This window comes from Ailuropoda melanoleuca, chromosome 7 (assembly GCF_002007445.2).
Source record: "Ailuropoda melanoleuca isolate Jingjing chromosome 7, ASM200744v2, whole genome shotgun sequence".
Classification (NCBI taxonomy): domain Eukaryota; kingdom Metazoa; phylum Chordata; class Mammalia; order Carnivora; family Ursidae; genus Ailuropoda; species Ailuropoda melanoleuca.
In genome coordinates, this window is record NC_048224.1 from 53411281 (window position 1) to 53432722 (window position 21442).

Consider the following 21442-nt stretch of genomic DNA (forward strand, 5'->3'; position numbering starts at 1 on the left):
GGACTCAAGAGTTTCTAGGCAGCTGCTGGGTGGGCGTGGCCCAAACGCTCCAATCCTATTGGCCGGTGAGAAAGATGAAAGGGAAAGGGGCGTGGCCAGACCGCCGCGGGCGGCAGGGGACAGGTGGAGTCACAATGAAAGCTGCGCGCGCAGCCGATGTCCCCGCCCATCTCGAGGAAGGGGCGGGGCCTGAGCTTGCTGGATGCGCGCGCATCTCGCTCTATGACCGTTCCCGGTCTCCGTCATAAGATTCCGAATACCTGGCGGGCCTGAGGGGTCGCTCTCCCTCTCCCGCCCTGGACCTTCCTCCACCCCATACTCCCCCTAGACGGGGGCCCCGGACCCCAGGGCTCCGAAGGTGGGCGAGGAGCGGAGAGCAGGGCGAAAGGGCATCCATTCACAGCCCCTTTCCTGACTCCCCATAGCCCTGACTCAGACTCTCTCGTCCCAGAGATCACTTCCGGAGACCCCCCATCTGGCCCTCCACACACTCCCCCCTCTCAGAGTCTCCCCTCCCTTGAGGATCCCTACCCTGATCCCGGACCATAACTGCCCCCTTCCCAACTCCTAACCTCCCACACCCCCCACACACCCCTTTCCTCCCAGAGCGAACTCTAGGTTCAATCAGCCTTTTTCTCGGATTCTTCTCCAGGACTCAACCAGGACTTTCCAAAAGTTGCCGCGGGGCCTTCCAATCCCCTGTGAGTATGCCTGTGTACCCCGCCCCCCTCACCCTCCACCGTGAAAGTCCGTGCTGCTCCAGCCCTTCTCTCCATCCCCAGCAGCCCTCTTCAAGCCGTCCCCCAGCGGACCTTGTTCTGCCGATAAACTCCAGGTCATTTCTCAGTCCTTCCCCTTCTTTTCCTCCTGCCCACCAAGCTTCAAAGAAGCAGCAGTGTCCCGGCCTTTGCCGGTGGTACCCCAGGCTCTCCCAGTGGGCTCCGTCTCTCCTCCTTCCTGACAGCACCACAGGTGGTTGGTTTTGAAAACACCAGGATCCCCTCCTTCACCTGTTCCACCCCCCCACAGAAACCACGCTCATTCCCTCGGACACATGGGCTCGGTCCTGCCTTTGCCATTTGGATACACTGTCCCCTCCTGGAATACTTTCCTTCCAGCTCTTTAGCAAGGTGGTGCCTGCTCATCCTTTAGAGTTGAGGACCCTCAGAGAAGCCTCGCCCCCCACTTCTGACTCAGTCCGCCGCACACTGTACTTCAGCTTAGAAGCACTTTTCAGGCTAGTCGTTAGTTAATGAATTATTTGTCATTCACCCACTCCTCTGACATTATTGAGTGCCTACCACGTGCCAGGCACTGTTGGGGACACAGTGAACAAAACACCGCCCCTGCGTTCGTGGGTTTACACTCCAGTGGCGTAAGGCCGGCGATGAACAGAATATTATTAACGAAACGTGTATGTCAGGTGGTGATGGATGTTATAAAATATCAGGACAAAAGAACAGTGAGCCATCGAGGAGGGACCATGTTAGGCCCGGTGGTCAGCGAAGGCCTTCCTGAGGAAGTGTGAGTAGAGCTTTAAATGGAGGTTTCTGGAGGAAAAACATAATCATTGGGTGTTCTATATATGTTCCGTGAAGGCAGGGGCCAGGCTTGATGTCTCACCCGTTGCTGAATCCCTGGAGCCTTTGCCAGTGCCTAGCAGATAGTGCTTACTCCCTGTCAACTGACCGATCCAAAGCCCCTGTCCTGAGAGTAGGAACCATGTCTTCCTTGGCCTCTTCTTGTATCATATGTAGACAGTTGATCCAACATACGTTTCCTAGAGGTTCGCAGCGTACCAGGCACTGGCCTTTGTGGCTTCTAGAGGCAGAGAGGGCAAAGATGAAGTGCAGAGCCCGGGAAGGGTTTTGTTTTCCAACGAAATTATAAGCCCAGCGACATTATAGACTTGAGCATCCAAGAAGTAAACGTGAGGCAGATTATCTGGGGTCAGATGAGGGGCCAGGATGAGCCCTTTAATTAGGATTGGGTATGGCTAGACCTGAAAGAAAACCCCAAATAATGGTGCCCTAAACAGTCCTCAGGGTCCCAGGCCTCTGTCTCGTTCCACCGCACCTTCAACATGGCTCTACCTTATAGCCCAAGGTACTGTTCAGCTCTATCCTTACGTCCACATTCCAGCCAGCAGGAAGGAGGAAGGAAGGCCAGAGAAAGGCATATCCTCTCCCTGGAAGGACAATTCCCAGACGTTGCATACATGATTTCTGATTAACTTCCACTTGCCAGAACTTGAGGGCTACATCTAATTCCAAGGGCAGCTGGGCAATGTAATCTTATTAAGGGGTGAGGGGTGTCGGTCACCAAGCAGAAAGGGGGGGGCTGTGATTTGTTAGGGACAACGTGTAGATTCTGAATTGTGGATAATGGGTCAGTCTGGCTAACGACTTTGTGTTCCGCTCAGCGGCCATCTCCCAGGTTTGGCCAGGCTGATGGGACCAGCGAGGATTCTCTGCACCTTGACATTCGGAAACTGAAGGAGAAGAGGGACCTGCTGGACAAGGAGATCGCCCAATTAATATCTGAGTAAGTCTCACTGGGCTCCTCAGCATGCTTAAGATAACTTTTAATCAGCAGCCTAGTAACTGAAACCCAGCCACACTAGCTTAGCCTAAAGCCAGGACTGTGCCCTGCTGACGGATTCAGCGTGTCTCAGCAGCCTCTCTCGGGTAGGGTATGGTCAGACCTGGGAGGAGCCGAACTGGGAAGCGGAAAGCTGTCCGGGGCAGAGGTTATCATTCTGTCTCTGCCTCTGCTCCCGTCTGCACACCAACTCCATTCTCTCTCCGCAGGTGGGCTCTCCAGGGCCTGGGGGAAGCTGGCTCTTCCACAACTCCTGGACTCTCTCACGCCCCTTGCTGCAGCCACATGGCACAGACTGAGCAGTCTTTGAGTGTGCATTTCATATGGGAGGGGATCTGACTAGCCACTCATGTTCCCATCTGTGAATCCCCCTAGGCTATGGCCAGGGTCACATAGTACCAGTGTGGCTGGGAACCACTCCCTAAGGGCACAGGGAGATTGGCCAGGAGTGAGGGGCTAGGGGCGCCTGGGTAGCACAGTCGTTGAGAGTCTGCCTTAGGCTCAGGGTGTGATCCCGGCGTTCTAGGATGGAGCCCCACATCGGGCTCCTCTGCTGGGTGCCTTCTTCTTCCTCTCCCACTCCCCCTGCTGTGTTCCCTCTCTCGCTGGCTGTCTCTCTGTCACATAAATAAATAAAATCTTTAAAAAAAAAAAAAAAAAGGAGTGAGGGGCTAGGCAGATTCGTGCCCTACCGTAAGCTTCCTGAGGACAGGGTCTGTCTTGTCCCTAGTAGGCCCTTAGTGAACGTGTGTGTGTGTTAAGATTTTATTTATTTGCCAGAGAGAGAGACAAGAGTACAAGCAGGGGGAACAGCAGGCAGAGGGAGAAGCAGGCTCCCCGCTGAACAAGGAGCCCGATGTGGGACTCGATCCCAGGACCCTGGGATCCTGACCTAAGCTGAAGGCAGACTCTTAACCAACTGAGCCACCAAGTGTCCCACAGGGCATCTATTTAATATGCACAGGATGCCTGGGGGGCTCAGTCGGTTAAGTGTCTGTCTTCGGCTCAGGTCAGGATCCCAAGGTCCCGGGATCAAGCCCCACATCGGGCTCCTTGCTCAGCAGGGAGTCTGCTTCTCCCTCTGCCTGCTGCTCCCCTTGCTGGTGTGCTCTCTCTCTCTCTCTGACAAATAAATAAATAAAATCTTTACATAGAGGCCTTGTTACTCTCTGAACCTTGGCTGCTCCTTAGCTTTCTCAAAGATCCTCTCTCTGTCTCTTTCTCTCTCCACCCCTCACCCCAGAGGCTACAGTGTGGATGAACTGGAGGACCACATATCCCAGCTCCACGAGTACAACGACATCAAGGATGTAGGCCAGATGCTGCTAGGCAAACTAGGTGAGCAGCAGGACCCCAGAGGAGCAGCCGGGGCTCGGAGGGAAGGACTCCGCATTCCCCCCACCCCCCCTGGGTGTCTGGATTTTGCTCCTGGGCCTTCTAACTTGCCAGCCTTCCCATCCTTCTCAGCTGGCCCCCTCCCTGAATGCCCTGAAGCAGCTGTACAGCTCTTCCAGGAGTCCCTGGGGTTTCTTCCCTCATGCGTAGAGTCTGCTCAAACCCCAGGCAGGTTTGAGCGTGAGCTTTCCTGCCTGTTAGATTGAGGGCTACGGTTCCCGGTCTTCTGGGGCCTACTTGGACTGATTGACACACCACCCTTACCTCGGGTGGCTGACTTGCTACAGAGGCAGAAATTCACAGAAGGGTGACTCTGTGACTCAAAGGAGTATTTTGTTCTTCCTTGAACACAGCCTGACTTCCAGGGGCCTCAGCCAAGGCACAGACGCCTGTGCGCCTGGGCTGGTTAGAACAGTCCACTTTGGAAGCAAGCAGAGGCATGGATGGCCTCAGTCCTGTCACCTGGCTGGGGTCAGTGGGCACTCCAGTGTTCAGCAGCCAGTGACTGTTTGGGACAGGGTGCAGGCCTGGGATGTCTGCCTGGTCGCTGCAGTCGTTGAGCACTTCCTGTAGAATTGCCTGTCAGCATCCAGGAGTCTGGCGGGGAGGGCTGCTCTGTTCCAGTGGGGAGTGGGTCCCAAGGAAGGAAAGGAGATATTAGGAGGAGGGAAATACAGATGGAGAAAGGAGGTTGATCAGGACCCAAGGAGAAGGGAAGGTGAGGGGACCGTGGCCTGGTGGTTAAGAGCATCAGCTCTTTGAGATAGAACCCAGCTTGAGACCTGTCGTTCTGGGCCCGGGCCCTGGAGAGGATAGGGCAGCCCGTCTTCTCGTTGGTTCCGGTGACATTTACGGAGCACCTGCTCTGCAGGGTGTGGGGCACTCTGGAACCAGACACTCGGAGGACCCTGTTCTCATGTGACTAATGTTTTGGTACTGGGGGAGGGGAGGGGAATGGTCAATAAGTAAAGGAACACAAACAAAGGAATTATAAAATGTGTTAAGTGCTATGAAGGAAACAAAGGCCAGAGACAGAGAAGAATATTGAGGTATAAACAGGGTGGCAGGTAGGGATGAGCTGAGGTGGTCAGGGAAGGCCCCTCAGGAGACCCCCTCCTCTGGGAGGAAGAAAATGTCTTTGAGGGAGTGAGAGGAATGGCATCACCAAATGGCCAGGGTGTGGCCCACGGGCCAGACTAAGCATGAGGGTTTTCTGCAGTCCCCAGGCGCAATGTAAGTATCCACTTACCTTTTCAGCAGATGGTTCTGGCTGCTCCGAGTGGACCCCAGGGGGCTCCTCTGGGAAGTGGGGTGAGGGTTCAGTGAGTCTAGTTTGGGGTGGCCAAGCAGGGCGCATAGTGGTAGGAGTAGCAAGAGGGTATCTTGGTCAACTAGGGGAGCAGGGAGAAGGTGCAGGAGCGGGTCCTGGCCAGGTCAGGCCATTGGCCGTTCTCCCTCCCACTTCTCCCACCAGACACGCATCCTTTCTTCCTTCTTTCCTTTCAGCCGTGATCCGAGGTGTCACCACCAAAGAATTATATCCAGAATTTGGCCTGGATATGAATGACTGAGCCAAGGCTCACAGCCCTTTGTCCGCAGCCCAGTGGGACAGGCGGATTTGAACATGAGAGGCAGTGAGAGTCCAACCACCACACCCACAGGCTTCCCAGCAAGGAAACACCAGAAGCCCTTTTCTAGAGAGCTCAGTCTGAGTCCGGAGGGAGCCCAGAAAAGAGACAGACAGCGAGGAAGAGCTGTTCCCTGCTCCAAGTTTCCTGAAATGTCCCAGTGATATCTAGGTGTGTGTGTGCGTCTCCTGTTTGTAAATAAACATACACGCAATCTTGGTGTGAATCTCTACACTGAGTTCCTCTCCTCCGGTAGCCCCTGATCTTCTCTGGGGGGGGAAAGAGAGCCTGCCTTGGATTATAACAAGCTTACATGCACCAGGCACTGTGCTGAGCCCCTTACATCCGTTATCTCTAATGCCTGAGTCCATCCTCTGAGAAATGAATATTGCTATCCCCATTTTACAGATGAGGAAATTGAGGCTCAGAGAAGCAAAGTGACTTACCCAAGGTCACACAGCCAGTAACTGGCAGAGCAGGGATTCAAGCATAAGTCTAATTCTGAAGCTTGTGGTTTGCAATACCGCCTTTCTGGGGGAAAGGCAGGTAGGAGCTGAGCGTGAAACAGTGACGCTGGAGGAATTCTTCCCTTGTGCGTCCACGTGCACAATGAAGGTTCCAGTCCCAACTGTCATCCTCTGCCACACCGGGGCAAGCTGTCCTTTCTCCCTTGTGTGTGGTTTATCCCGAACCACCAGCACTGGCAGAAGTGAGACGAGTGTTGCAAGGGCTCAGTGCAATCCAGAATGGCAGGATTTCACACTGAACCCGCCACGTGTTCTGTCTGTTCCAGCTGCTCACCCGGCTGTCCCTGCTGGACATCTTAAGATCGTAGGTGTGACAGCCGTGCTTGAGGGCAGGCCGTCATGAGGTGAAGTAAGCACAGTTTCTAAAAGCCGGCCGTGTGAGTCAGGCTTGGGCGTGGGCTCCAGCTCTGCCCACTTAGAAGCCCTATGACCACAGGACACCAGCTTGGCCTCTACAAGCAGAAATAACAGCAGGACTTAGGCAGTGGGGCAGTTAGCATTAGCTGCCTCCTCACACAACCCCTTAATCTCCAGGCTGAGCACAAGAAGGGTTTATTTCATCAAACTGCTGAGGGTCTGGGAGCCCCCCTCCCTTTTAGGGCTTCACCTCTAGAATCCACAGCAGGGAGAAGAGAAAAGAAGACACATCCAGTCTGAACCGACTTGTCCGCCGATCAGCAGCCATCACTCCAGCTCACAGACAGTTGTCCAGAACTAGCCACGTGGCCCAAACCCACTAAGGGAGACCAGGACTGGGAAACAAAGCTGAGCACCTCGATATTTGGCAGGGACCGGCTGCTGTCTGAGCCCCAAGTGTCTAGCTCCCAATGCCCCATCTGCGCTCCTCAGAGGGTGGCCTGACCCACGCCCCTTTGTTTGCATCTGTATGCCTTCTCGCCATTTCCCATACCTTCACATCATAATGTCCACAGGTTTTCACAACCACTGGACCAGAGAGCTTGCGTCATCATCCTCATTTTGTAGAAGAGAAAACGCAAGATCAGCGAGGGGAAGCAACTTGTCGAAGTCACACAGTGGCCAAGTGAGAACAAGAGCCCAGGTCTGTCTGGCTCCAGACCCGGCCTTCTAACCGGGACCCCACACCGTGAGGCCCTCTTGGGCTCTCTTCCCAGACTGGGTGCCCTCTGAGGACAAGACTGTCAGATTCATCTCGAGTGACACCTTTCCCACCTGTGCCTCACGCATACTCAGTGTTTGCCTAATTGAATGTGACCTTGATCCCAGCCTCCCAGGTCCTGAGGGAGAGCTGGTGATCTAACTGGAGATGGGTGCGGGACGGGGACAGGCTTTCTGAGCCTCTCACATGTCTGAGGTCCTACACAGCTGTCCCCTCACCTGACTTTTCCCTTTCAGCTTCCAGTGGAGGAGGAGGAGAGGTCAGAAGCCAGGCTCCAGGTGGGGGAACCCCCAGGAGGAGTAGCCCCCTCCTGGAGGATCCCCCCACACCTCGCCCCATTTTCTGGCCCGTCGTGCCTCTGTCCACACTGCATCTCTCAGTGTCAGGAGCTGGGGACCCACGGCCTCTGGGTCTCTGCCACGCAGTGTTCCACCTGCCAGCAGAAGTCAGGGGTCTAGGGGTACCTGAGTGGCTCAGTCGTTAAGCGTCTGCCTTGGGCTCAGGTCATGATCTCAGGGTCCTGGGATCGAGCCCCACATCGGGCTCCCTGCTCAGTGGGAAGCCTGCTTCTCCCTCTCCCGCTCCCCCTGCTCGTGTTCCCTCTCTCGCTGTCTCTCTCTCTGTGTCAAATAAATAAAAATCTAAAAGAAGGAGAAGCAGCAGTAGTCGTCAGGGGTCTAAGAAATGCTGACAATGCAGTTTGGTCAAGGGCCGTTGTGGGTTACAGGAGCGCTTGTGAACAGCTTCTAACCAGTTTGGGACATTGGGGAAATGTCACAGGGTAGAGACGCCCATGCATGTCCTGGGAGTCAGCCAGACAAGAACGTGGGTGAGGATTCCAGGAGGGGAAATGACATTGACAGAGGCCCTGAGGCCAAGATTTTAGGGGACCCCGGACAGACGCCGGGGACTCAGTCGGCTTGGACAGCAATTAGAGACGATTTGCTGACTATTCACTTGGACTCCTGGTGGAGATGGGACCTGCCCCAGGTACAGTGGTAATCTGTATCTGGGGCAGGTATCTTCGCGTTTGGGGCTGATCTTTTTTTGCAGGGAGATGGGTACAGTTGTTATTTTCTGTAACTCACATGTTTTATGATTTAACTCTTATGATTCGAAAAAATCCAATAAAGACATTAACTCCAATGAAGACATTACAAGAAGGCACATGGGGGCGTCCGGCTGGCTCAGTTGGAAGAGGGTGCAACTCTTGATCTCGGGGTCATGAGTTTGAGCCCCATGTGGCGTATGGAGATCACTTAAATAAAACTTAAAAAAAAAAAAAAAGGGACGCCTGAATGGCTCAGTTGGTTAAGGGTCTGACACTTGACTTCGTCTCAGGTCGTGGTCGCAGGGTCCTGAGATCGAGCCCCGCGTTGGGCTCTGCACTGGGTGTGGAGCCTACTTAAGATTCTCTCTAAAAATTTTAAAATAAAAATAAAACACATAGGAAAAAACAACAGGAAATGCGCCAAAATAATAACGCTTATTCAAGATGGGAGAATTCTTGGTGTTTCCTCTTTTCTCGTGTTTTTCTCCGCAGCAGCCACACTAGCACATGGAGTGTTTCTGCTTCCATAGAACCTGCATCCCCACACCTCCACCTGGCGACTCTCTGCTCAGTCCAGCCAGTTAACCCCGACCTTCCTGTAATTAATCCTTTCTTTGCTTTGCTTTATTCCTCCCCTTTCTCCTTAACTCCGTACCACTTATTTTGCTTGATTCTACATTTATCCTCAACGTTAATTCCAAATATTACTAGAGATCATTTTTCCCTGGACCCTCGCCTCTTTACAAAACACGGAAAGCCTGGAGTCGCCAGACTCTTGTCGCTATGTGCTTGTGTTCTGGCAGTTGCCCTGAGCTGCGTTTCTTCTGGAAGGCAGCACATGGCACTAGGGCAGATTCCAGGTCCTCAAGCTGAGAATGAATGGACACACTGCCCAGAACTCCCAAGACCACGGAGGCCGCTGGCAAGGATGGCATCCTCTGGACCCATTTCCTCTTAAGTGAGGTCAGCTCTGCCCAGTGTCATGGCAGGCGGAGGCCTCGAGGGGGCAGTGTCCGCCCAGAGATGCGCCTGAGGGCGGGGGAGGCAATCCCTAGGAAGGCCTTGCTGGGAAGTTCCTGGCCTGCAGAGCCGCGGGCTGCCGACCAGATCCTCAAGCGCCCCACACAGAAGTGGGGTTCTCTGGCAGCAGCCCCTCCCAGGAATCTGGAGTGACCCCAGTCCCCACCACAGGTGGTAAGGAACCAACTGGCTGTGAGATGTGCATAGTGACAGGTGCCTTTTCTCGGGGTGCGCTTCCTTGGCGGCCAAGGGTACCTCTGACACCTAGTTTATTTGCTCATGTCTAGTGTAAACCCGCCTCAGAAGTTTTTATCATCCGGCCCCTGCAGCACGAACACAACACAACCTTCTATTTCGTCATCCCTGGGGACTGAAGGCTCATTTCTGGACAGCGCGTCCTCACGGAGCAGTGTCACTAAATAGCACCCCACTCTCTGCTCGGAAGAGGACACGTTGGGGAGGGAAAGAGGGGAGGAAGGCCAGGGGTCCAGGGCCCCCCTGCGGTGGGAGAAGGGTGCCCACAGCCCCACACACACACACACACACCCTGGATGCCCTGGAGGCATTGTGATGAAAGTTCTGGGTCAGGTGGATGGGGACTGACGACAATGAGGTGAAAGGTGACAGCCACACACTCAAACCAGTCACAAGCCGGAGGTTTCCCCAGTGAAGGGGTTGATGGTGGTAACAGCTTCCCTTTACCAAACAGAAACCCAGTTGGTCAGGCAGAGAGATAAGCCTGTCACCAGGCGCGTCCCATTCGTACCTCCCAAACACAGAGCGTGTTAGGGGGCGTGTCCCCATTTCCAAACGGCAGCTTGTGGGGTGGAGTGACTTGCTCCCGGTCACAGGGCCCATTAGTAGCTGCGCTGTGGGACCCCAGCGCCAGGCCCACAGGCGGCTGTCCTGCCTCCCCAGCAGGGCCTAGCCTCCTGGGAGTCTCTCACCCAACATCATGCATTGACAAAAGGAGGAGTTAGAACTTGAACCCAGAACTCTCTGAGCCCTTAAGCTCAAGGTCTTAACCACAAATCTCTGCTGTGCTTCTTAGAAGTTGAATCTGCCCAAGCCCTGCCCTAGCGGCCAGGCCAGGGGCCAAAAATGAACAGCCTTGGCTTTAGCCTCAGCCTTGGCCCCTCTCTCCTAATTCCTCTGAGCAGGAGGCTTTGCTCCCTTCCCAGGGACCCTCTCATTCTTAACATCAGGACGGGACCAGATACTCTCCCAACCTTTAGCTTCCTCCGCCTCTTGTGTTCATCCCAGAATCCCAAAGGATCTCAGCTGGAATAACGATCCTAGCAACTAACGCTGGGAGAGCACGCTCTGTGCCAGACCCCAGGCCTAGAGCCCAGTATGACTATGGCCTGTGTTTGCCCGGATTCCTAAGAGGTACATACTTCTCTCCATTTTCCAGAAGAGGCAAACGAAACTCAGAGAGGTTAAGTCACTTCCAACGTAACACATCTAAGCAGCAGACTTAAGAGGTTAAAGCTTCCAAAGCCGTGCTCTTTAAAGTCCAGGTAATAATTTCCAAACCTCTGATTATCACCATTATCTGAAAGGGCTTTTAAAAATAAAGATTTGTGTCCCTAACGCCACCCTAGGGATTCTGATTTTGTAGGCCTGGGGCAGGCCTGTATTTTTTTTAACGAGCTCCCCGGGCGCTCTTGATAAATGACCTCTCTACTGAGCGTTTCTTGGTGTTCGGTGAAATCCCTTCCAACCACCGGTAATACCGTCCGATCAAACCCTGCCTCCAACCAGCCGTGTTTCAACCCAGCTAGTCCTGGGAGTCCCTGGACCCAAAGAGCCAGCTCTAACCCAAACTCGGGTGGGATTTGATCTGCCTTCCCCGCAGAGCCCTCTCACAGGCCCGGGGTTTGTTAGCTGTGCCACTCTGCCCTGCAGCCCCACCCGCCACCCCGGCACCAGCAGACCTGCCCGGCCGGTTTGCCAGGGAGCCGCTCCAACTGTCTTGCCATCTGAGGGCTCCTCTTGCTTCTGACTTATCGGGGGCTCAGAAGTACCTCCAGGGGTTCGCAGCAGGGACTGTGTGAAAGAGGTCTGGGCGGGGAGTCACTTTGACAGCAGGCTATATTGCAGACCACAGCGGGGCCTGGAAGGAGCCTCCCTCCAGCCACGCCGCCCCCCAGCCCCCAACAGGACAAGTTACACCCTGGCCACCCACCTGATGCTTGTCTCTCTCGGTCAACCTCCACCGCCCACAGATGGGAACTTCTCTAGGGTGACTCATGTGGGTCCCTCCTGCTATCCAGCCCATCTCCACAGTCCCACCCTTCCTGCTACGGTGCTTGAAGGAGGGGGTTCGCTAGGGACCGACAAGATTCGCAGCAGAGATCGAGATGTGGATGATACGGTGCTGGAAAGAGGCTTTTGTTTGTGTTTTTTCATCTGTGGCCAAACAGAGGAAGTTCAGCAGGCCCTACGACGGATAGACAGTTGCGGGAGGCTGGGTTGGCACGACCCTTGCCAAGCCTACGTCTCCTGGTTTATGATGGAGGTAAAATAAAACCTCGCAAGGCATCCTAGCTACAAAGGCGGGTTTAATGATTCTAAAGATAAGGCCATTGTGTCAGCTCATGATTATGATAATGCCCTTGTGTGTTCTAGGCTATTCCTGGTCTCAGAGGAGTTTGAGGTCCTAACTTAAAGTGGGACCTTTCATGAGCTTGCCTTCTGGGGTGGTAATGTCCGGGGGAGAGGTGGGGAGAGGAGGGCTGGGCAGGAAGGAATAAGAGAGGGGGCACCTAGGAGAGAGGGGGGAAGGGGAGTGGGCTCCGGGGCCTATAAAGAGAAAATTCTCACCTTGAAAGCTGTGATTATCGGGGCATTAATATTCAATAAGCATTATTTTCAGGCACTGCTCCAAGCTCTGGGGATGTGATAGCAGAAAAACAAATCTCCCGGCCCTTGTGGGGCTTACATCCTAAGACTGGGAGAAGACAATAAAGCAAATAAAAAATAAATCATCCTTTGGATGGTAACAAGTGCCAGGGAGAAGAATAAACAGGGGAAAGAGATGGGACCTGAAGCTTATAAAATTTGGGCCTCCTTCCCCAGAGACAAATTAAATGAATTCAAGCTTAGGTCCTGGGCCCAGGAAAGGGCTATTCTGGAGCAGTTTTATTTAAATTTTTTCTAAGATTTTTTTTTAAATGATGCTTATTTTTTACTTTTTTAAGATTTATTTATTTCAGAGAGAGAGAGCAGGAGGAGGGGCAGAGGGAGAGGGAGAGGGAGAGAGAATCCTTGAGCAGACACCCCTGCCCCTGCTGAATGCAGAGCCTGATGTGGGGCTTGGTCCCAGGACCCTGAGATCATGACCTGAGCTGAAATCATGAGCCAGACACAACCGACTGAGCCACCCAGGCGCCCCCTAAAGATGTTTTTTTTTAAGCCATCTCTACGCCCAATGTGGGGCTCAAACTCACAACCCTGAGGTCAAGAGTCACATGTCCCACCGACTGAGCCAGCCAGGCTTCTGGGGAAGTTTCTTAGAGGTTTTTGGTTTTTTGGGGTTTTTTTTGGGTTTTTTTGGGTTTTTTGTTTGTTTGTTTGTTTTTGTCAGAGAGAGAGAGCACAAGCAGGGGGAGCAGCAGGCAGAGGGAGAAGCAGGCTCCCCACTGCGCAAGGAGCCCGATGTGGGACTCGATCCCGGAGACCCTAAAATCATGACCTGAGCTGAAGGCGGACCCTTCACCCACTGAGCCACCCAGGTGTCCCTTTTTTTTTTCTTCCTTTTTTAGACTTTTTCCCCCCCTGGGGCCGTTTTAAATAGGGTGGGAAGGTGTCACTGGAGTGGAGATCCACAGGAGGGGAAAGAGGGGGCCCTGTGGACGCCTGCGGGGACCAGCAAGTGGAGGAGGCCTTGAGACAGGAGTGTTTAAGGAACAGTGTAGAAGCCAGCGTGGACTCCCGCAGGGCAAACAATGGAAAGGGAAGGGGTGGGGCAGGGGCGGGGAACAGATAGTGAGGGCCTTTGAGTCCACCCTAAGGACTTGGGCTTCTCTTCTAGGGGAGCAGGGAAAAGCTTTGCACAGAAAATAACAAGTCTAACTTGCATTTTTACAAAATCCCTGGGTCCACTAGGTGGAAGGGTTACAAGGGTGGACCTAGGTGAACTGTGCTAAGTGGTCAGATTCTGGAAACAACAGCATTTTGAAGGCACAGCCAGCAGCATTTGCTAATGGATGAAGTATGGGGTGTGTGGGAAAGGGGGCCTGCTGGGATCTGGGCCAGACCGACTGCAAGGGTGGAGTTGTGCTCCCTGGAATGAGGAAGTCTGGGAAGATAAGGAGCTGGGTTTGGTTTCTGTGAGATTTGAGCCACCAAGAAGCGAGCGTGCTAGGCGACAGGTATTGGGGGATGGAGCTCCTAGGGAAGGTCAGGCAAGACATATAGCTGGACACACCGGCCTTGAAACATCCCGTCATGCAATTTCCCACAGATATCACCTAGGAGGGTGTGGGCTGAGGAAAGAGCTGGAAGGAAGTTGGGGGCACCAATGAGGAGAGCTCAGGAGAGGGGGGATCCAGCAAAGAAGACCGAAAAGGGACCAGAGAGGGAGGAGGAGGCCCGGGGAAGGCCCTTGAAGACATCCTGGGAGGCTCCTTCACTGTGACCTTGGCAAAAGCGGTTTCTGGAGAGCAGTGGAGACCGAAAGTCTGATTAGAGGGACTCTGGGCGGCATGGGAGAAGAGCGGGGGACAGTCAGCAGAGAAAGCCTTTCCAGTTTTGCTCTTAACGGTGGTACAGAAACCAAGTAACTGGAGAGAGATGAAAGGTCAAGAAAGAATTGATGTTTGTTTTTCTGTTTGGGGATTGGGGGGGTGAAATATACATAAAATTGACCATTTTAACGCTTTTAAAGTGTAGTTCAGTGGCATTAGTCCATTCACAACGTTGGGCAGCCGCCACCACCATCTGTCTCCAGAACTCTTTGCATCTTGCAAAACTGAACCTCTGTCCCCATTAAACACTAACTTCCCATCCCCACCCCCAGCCCCTGGCACCCACCCTTCTGCTCTCTGTCTCTGTGAACTCGATGACTCTAGGGACCTCAAAAGTAGTGGAATCATGCAGTATTTGTCTTCTTGTGACCAGCTTATTTCAATTAGCATCGTCCTCAAGGTCATTCACGTTGTGGCAGTTGCCAGGACTGCCTTCCTTTCTCAGGCTTGAATAATATTTCATTGTATGGATGGACCACATTTTGATCCTGAACTTATCCTTCCGTGGACACGTGCATCCTTTCCCTTTTGGCTACCGTGAATGCTGCGACACACATGGGTGTGCAAATATCTACTTGAGTCTTTGCTTTCAATTATTTGGGATGTATGTCCAGAAGTGGGACTGCTGAATCCTACAGTAATTCTATGTTTAATTTTTTGGGGAACTGCCATTCTATTTTCTGCTTGTGTGTTTTTAATTTTTTTTTTTTAATTTTTATTTATTTGACAGAGAGAGAGAGCACAAGCAGGGGGAGTGGCAAGCAAGGGAGAGGGAGAAACAGCCTCCCTGTTCCCACTGAGCAGGGAGCCCAACGCAGGGCTCCATCCCAGGACCCTGGGATCGTGACCTGAGCCAAAGGCAGAAGCTTAACCTATTGAGCCACCCAGGCACCCCATTGTGTGTGTGTTGTTTTTTTTTTTTTTTAAGATTTTTAATTTATTTGACAGAGATAGAGACAGCCAGCTAGAGAGGGAACACAGGCAGGGGGAGTGGGAGAGGAAGAAGCAGGCTCATAGCAGAAGAGCCTGATGTGGGGCTCGATCCCAGAACGCCGGGATCACGCCCTGAGCCGAAGGCAGACGCCTAACCACTCTGTCACCCAGGCGCCCCCCACTGTGTGTTTTTAAGCTAGGAGAGCAGCGTGTTTGTATTCTGACAGAGATGATCAAGTAAAAAGGCAGCAATCATGAAGCCCAAGAGAGTGGGAATTGCCAGGATGATGACCTTGGGTCAGGAGAAAAGGTGGGGTCTGGTGCACGAGTCCAGGCATACCTCGTTGTATCGCACTTTACTTTATTGTGTTTTGCGGATACTGTGTTTTTTGCAAATTGAAGGTTTGTGGCAATCCTGCATTGGGTCCTACCGGCGCCATTTTTCCAACAGCATTTGCTCACTTTGTGTCCTTGTGTCACATTTTGGTCATTCTTGCAATATTTCAACCTTTTTCATTATTATTATATTTGTTGTAGTGAACTGTGGTCAGTGATTTTTGATGTTACCCTTGTAATTCCTTGGGGCACCATGACCCTTGCTCATATAAGACGGCAAACTTAATTGATACATGTTGTGTGTTCTCACTGCTCCACTGACCAGCCGTTCGCCTCCCCGTCTCTCTCTTTTCTCGGGCCTCCCTATTCTCTGAGATACCACGATCTTGAAATAAGATCAGTTAATAACCCTGTAGTGGCCTCTCAATGTTCAATGGTTTGGATAGAAGATCAAACAGACCACAACTCATTCCCTTGAGCCAAAGCCTAATCAGGAGCAAGGCCTTGATTCTCTTCAATTCTACAGAGGCTGAAAGAGGTGAGGGGGCTGCAGAATAAAGTCTACAACCTGAAGTAGAGATTGGTTCATGAGGTACAAGGAGAGAACGGTCTCCATAACATGAAAGTGCAAGGGAAGGCAGCAAGGGCTGGTGGAGAAGCTGCAGCAAGTTACCCCGAAAAACTAGCTAAGATCTTTAATGCAGGTGACTACACGAGACAACAGATTTTCAGTGTAGACAAAACAGCCTTCTATTGGGAGAAAATGCCAGCTAAGACTTCCATAGCTAGAGAGGAGAAGTCAATGCCTGGCTTCAAAGCTTCAAAGGACAGGCTGGCTCTCGGGTTAGGGGCTAATGCAGCTGGTGACTAAGTTAAAGCCAGTGCTCATTGACCATTCTGGAATTCCTAGGGCCCTTAAGAATTGCTAAATCAGGGCGCCTGGGTGGCACAGCGGTTAAGTGTCTGCCTTCGGCTCAGGGCGTGATCCCAGCGTTATGGGATCGAGCCCCACATCAGGCTCCTCTGCTGGGAGCCTGCTTCTTCCTCTCCCACTCCCCCTGCTTGTGTTCCCTCTCTCGCTGGCTGTCTCTATCTCTGCTGAATAAATAAATAAAATCTTTTTTTTAAAAAAATCTCATGTTGCTAACATATTTGGCACAATTTAACGATCACTGTTAAGTTCTAGCCTTTTCAGGGTTAAAGACACCTCCTAAGGAAAACATTTTAACACCATCAGGGATTTGGAATGGTGTTCCCAGGCAACTGAGGCTGCCTGTTGACATAATAGTTTGGCCATACCTCGAGGTTCTCCAGTCCCCTGCAATCCCGAGACCATGACGAGCCATGCTGAGTCCCTTTATAATCTCTGTGCCAATAAGGACTCCAAAAGAGATGGTGGGACAGCCCCTGTGCCTGGGTCCCTGTTATCTAATTTTTCCAGCTAACAGAGGTTTGCATACACCCTCTGGTCAGGTTTCCTCACCATTGGATTGGATCCAGCGACTCTAAGCCTTACTTGACTTTACTCTGAATTTTCTACAGGCAGACACATGTATTTTCATATGCTTCCTATCTAACAGGGCCACAATTCTTAGATAAGATTAGATTATGCATCTCTCCTCGGGCTCCAAAGTCTCAGTAGGAAAATCTAACTGGGGACATACCCAGGTCACAGTCGGGCCGGGTCTAGGTTTGGCCAAGGTCACGACAGGGGAGCCATGGTTCAAGAAGGATTAAGAGCAGGGCACCTGGGTGGCTCGGCCAGTGAAGCGTCTGCCTTCGGCTCAGGTCATGATCCCAGGGTCCTGGGATCAAGCCCGGCGTTGGGCTCCCTGCTCTGTGGGGAGCTTGCTTCTCCTTCTCGCTCTGCTTGTTGCTCCCCCTACTTGTGTTCTCTCTCTCTCTCTCTGTTAAATCAGTAAATAAAATCTTGAAAAAGAAGAAGAGGAAGAGGAAGAAGGATGAAGAGCACAGGCTCTGGAGCCAGACTACCCAGTTCAAATCTTGAGTCTACCCTTGATGAGCTGTCTACCCTCTACCCACTTGGTGCCTCAGTTTCCCCATCTGTAACACGGGGATCAAATTCCCTGGGAATTTTTGTGCGAGGGTGGGGCCAGGTAGAAGGGGTGGTAGGTGGCAGCCTGAAGCTGCTAAACAGGAAGAAGGGTGGCTGCCTGGGGCGGTGGATGTGGTTTAGTAAGCACGAGTAGACTATCCAAAGGTCCAAGGGACTGAGGTCAGAGAGGCAGGAGACACGTGGGTTAAACCACCTCTGGAGCAACTACCAGCTTGGAAGTCAGGGAGGTGGCAGGGTCCTATCCAGACATAGTGTTCTCTGCTGGGCAAGGTGTTTCTCCCTGCCAGCTTCCTCACTCATACAATGGGGATAATCATGGTATCTTTCTTTCTTTTTAAAGATTTGAGTGATTGAGTGATTGAGTGATTGATTTAGAGAGCAGGTGCCCGAGCAGAGGGTGGGGCAGAGGGAGAGGGAGAGACAGAATCTCAAGCTGAAGCCATGCTGTGAGTGGAGCCCCACACGGGGCTTGATCTCACAACCCTGAGATCATGACCTGGGCTGAACCCAAGAGTCAGATGCCTAACTGACTGAGCCACCCAGGCACCCCAGTCATGGTGTCTTTCATATGGGGGTGATCATGGGAGCGCTGGAGATGGTGAACGTGAAATGCTCAGCACAGAGCCCGGCTTGGCGGAAGCACGTGGTAAATGATAGCTGCTCTTGTTAATATCACTGTCCTTTTCAAAGCACTTGGCCTGCTGATTGCCCCCGGGGGCCAGGCCCTGGGGCTGGGCACTGGACCCTGGCAATAATTGATAGTGATCTCAGTTTTTCAGGAAGGCATTGTGGGCAGCCGGTTTCTACCTTCTGGTGAAGTTGCTGACACGAGTGCCCGAAGAGAGGCCCAGAGGAGCCGGAACTTCTCTGAAGGGACGAATCCTAGTCATCCCAACTTAACCCAGTGAGGTTCAAGGAAATGCACCGATGACGAAACCCAGGTGGATCTTCCATCCAGCAGATTCTCCATCAGATTATTAAGTTAAAGGTCCAAGGTCCCAATGTCTGACAACACAGGACCCTCAACTTAGGTGCAAAGGACCTCAAGGTGATTCTTAATCAGAGGCAATCAAGCCAGATACTTGGTCCAACACCAGTCTAGATGTTGCTACGAAGGCATCTGAAAAACGAACTTAACATGTACATCAGTAGATTGATCAGGTTACCCTCTGCGGTGTGGGTGGGCCTTATCCAATCAGTTGAAGGCCTTAAAATAAGAAGGGGGAAAAAAACTGAGGCCCCTCCCCCACAGAAGAGGGAATTTTGTTTCCAGACTCAAGAGAGTCTCTGCTGGGTCCTCGGCCTGCCACCTGCTGCCTGCTGCCCTACCCTGCAGATTTTAGATTTGCCGGGTTCCACAATCATGTAAACAAATTTTTAAAAAAGTTTTTAGAACTTATTTATTTTTAGTGATCTCTACACCCAACGTGGGGCTCCACTTGACAACTCCAAAATCAAGAGTCATACACTCTACCCACTGAGCCAGTCAGGCGTCCCCATACAAGCAAATTTCTTAAAATATCTCTCTAGATACACACTTCCCATTGGTTCTGTTTCTCTGAAGAGCCTTGACAAACACATAGCCTATCCCAGGAGCCCCTGGTGCGGCTCTAGGGAGTGAAGTAGACAAAGACCTCATCTCAACAGACTCCCGAGAGATATATTTCTGTTTGTTTTTTTAAGAATTGTTTATTTATTTGAGAGAGAGAGTGAGCAGGGGGTAGGGGCAGAGGGAAAGGGAGAGAGAGTCTCAAACAGACTCCACACTGAGTGGGAAGCCCGACATGGGGCTTGTTCTCATGACCCTGAGACCACAACCCAAGCTGAAACAAAGAGTCAGACACCTAACGGACTGTACCACCCAGGTGCCCCGTATTTCTGTTTTATAATCTAACACCAACTATCCACATTTTGTAAATTCTAGAATGAGATCCAGATAGAATTCTTATATACAGTGCAATCAAATAAAAAGTTCAAATTCCTAATTGGACAAGGGAAGGGGGAGATGCTTGGCAAAAACCCTGCAGAGAGGCCCAGAGGGGACAGCTAGATTTCCCGACCCTGGGTTGCCACTGTCTAGATTCACTGGGTCCCTGAGCCCTCCCTCCTGCCCCAGTCAATCTGCAGCAGACGTGGAGGGGAGTAAGGACCCTGCCCTGACCTTGGGGGAGTCTTCTGGCCACACGACAGCAGTGCTCTGAGGGCCACTGAGCCAGCCCAGGTGAAGGTCTAGCCATTGTTGTGGGTCGAATTGTGTCCCTACACAATTGCCATGAAGTCCTAATCCCTAGTACCTCAGAATGTGAACTTGTTTTGGAAATCAGGTCATTGCAGATGTAATTAGTTAAGAGGAGGTCATAGTGACTACAACAGGGACCTCATCTGACCAGTGTCCTTATGAAAGAGGAAATTTTGACACAGGTGTGCACATGGAGAAGGCCACGTGAACATGAAGGCAGAGACTTGATCCTACAAGCCAAGGAGCACCAAAGATTGCCAGCAAACCACCAGAAGCCAGGAGAGAAGCTCGGTACGGATTCTTTCTTACATCCCTCAGAAAGAGCTGACCCTGCCAACACCCTGCTCTTTGGCCCCTAGCCTTGTATGCCTAGCCTGTGGCAAGACAATAACTTTCCACTGTTGAAGCCACTTGGTTCGTAGCACTCTCCCTGGTGCCCCCCAGCTCATTATGCCCGTCATTCGTGGCTGTTGGCTACTCTCTTCTCAGATGGCCTTCAAACAGCCATCCATGTGTCCTGAAGACCAGAAGGGAATGGCCATGCCTAGCTGGCTCCTGGGGAGCCCTGTTTTTACAGATCTGGTAGCAGAATCTTTAGGGACTTGCTAAAATGCAGATTTCCAGGCCCCGGTCCAGACCCATTGAGTCAGAATCCAAGGTTTGGGGTCAGCATCTGGATTCTCAAAGGTTTCTCCAGCTGATTTTTTGTTTGTATTAAGATGTGTTTGTTTGACAGAGAGAGAGAGGGAGAGACTGCACATGTGCGGGGGGCCAAGGTGGTGTTGGGGAAGGGCAGAGGGACAGGGAGAGGGAGAGAGATCATTCTCAAGCAGACTCCCCATTCAGCACAGAGCCCGACACGGGGCTCCATCTCACAACCCTGAGATGGTGACCTGAGCCGGAATCAAGGGTCAGACGCTTAACCGACTGAGCCCCCTAGGCGCCCCTGATCTTTTTTCAGTACACATTTTTTAGAACAGTTGTTTGCAGAAAAATTGAGAGGCTGGTACAGAGAATCCCCATGCGCTCAGCACGAACTTGCTGTACTACTGCACTATGAACATTTCACGTTAACGTGTTTGTTAATGAACCAATACTGATACATTACTATTAAGTAACACCCAGAAATTATTTAGGTTTCCTTTGTTCTTACCTGAAGTCCTCCTTTTCTGTTCCAGGATCCCACAGTACATCTATTTTTTTTTTTTAAGATTTTATTTATCCGTCAGAGAGAGAGAGGGAGGGAGAGAACACAAGCAGGGGGAGCAGCAGGCTCCCCGTTGAGCAAGGAGCCTGATGGGGGGCTCGATCCCAGGACCCTGGGATCATGACTGAGCTGAAGGCAGACGCTTAACTGAGTCACCCAGGCGCCCCCACATAGGACATCTAGATGTCGCTTCTCCTTAGGCTCCTTTTGGCTACGGTGCTTTCTCAGACTTCACTGCTTTCAATGACCTTGACAGTTTTGAGATGTACTGGTCAGGTATTTTACAGGCCGCCGCACTACCAGAATCTGCCCCATGTCTTTCACGTGAGATTGGGGCTCTGGGTCTGGGGAGGAAGACCACGGAGGTAAAGGGCCATTTTCATGACATCATATCAAGAGGACATACCAGCCAACACAACTTATCACTGTCGCGGTTGACCTTGATCATCTGGCTGAAGTGTGTTTGTCAAGTTCCCAGCTGATTTTTTTGCCAGATAAACAGGAGGTGATGGGCAGAAGACCTCTGACTCTGTGACAAC

General features: G+C 52.0%; 1 protein-coding gene across 1 annotated transcript; it reads left to right on the top strand.

The window, feature by feature from the left end:
- Window positions 1–74: 74 nt before the first annotated feature.
- SWI5 (SWI5 homologous recombination repair protein) lies at window positions 75–5844 on the top strand. The gene is made up of 6 exons (XM_011219663.3): window positions 75–123; window positions 250–358; window positions 653–701; window positions 2423–2544; window positions 3845–3939; window positions 5503–5844. The coding sequence occupies exons 1-6, from the start codon at window positions 75–77 to the stop codon at window positions 5565–5567; spliced, it is 489 nt and encodes a 162-aa protein (XP_011217965.2). The 3' UTR covers window positions 5568–5844.
- Window positions 5845–21442: the final 15598 nt, after the last annotated feature.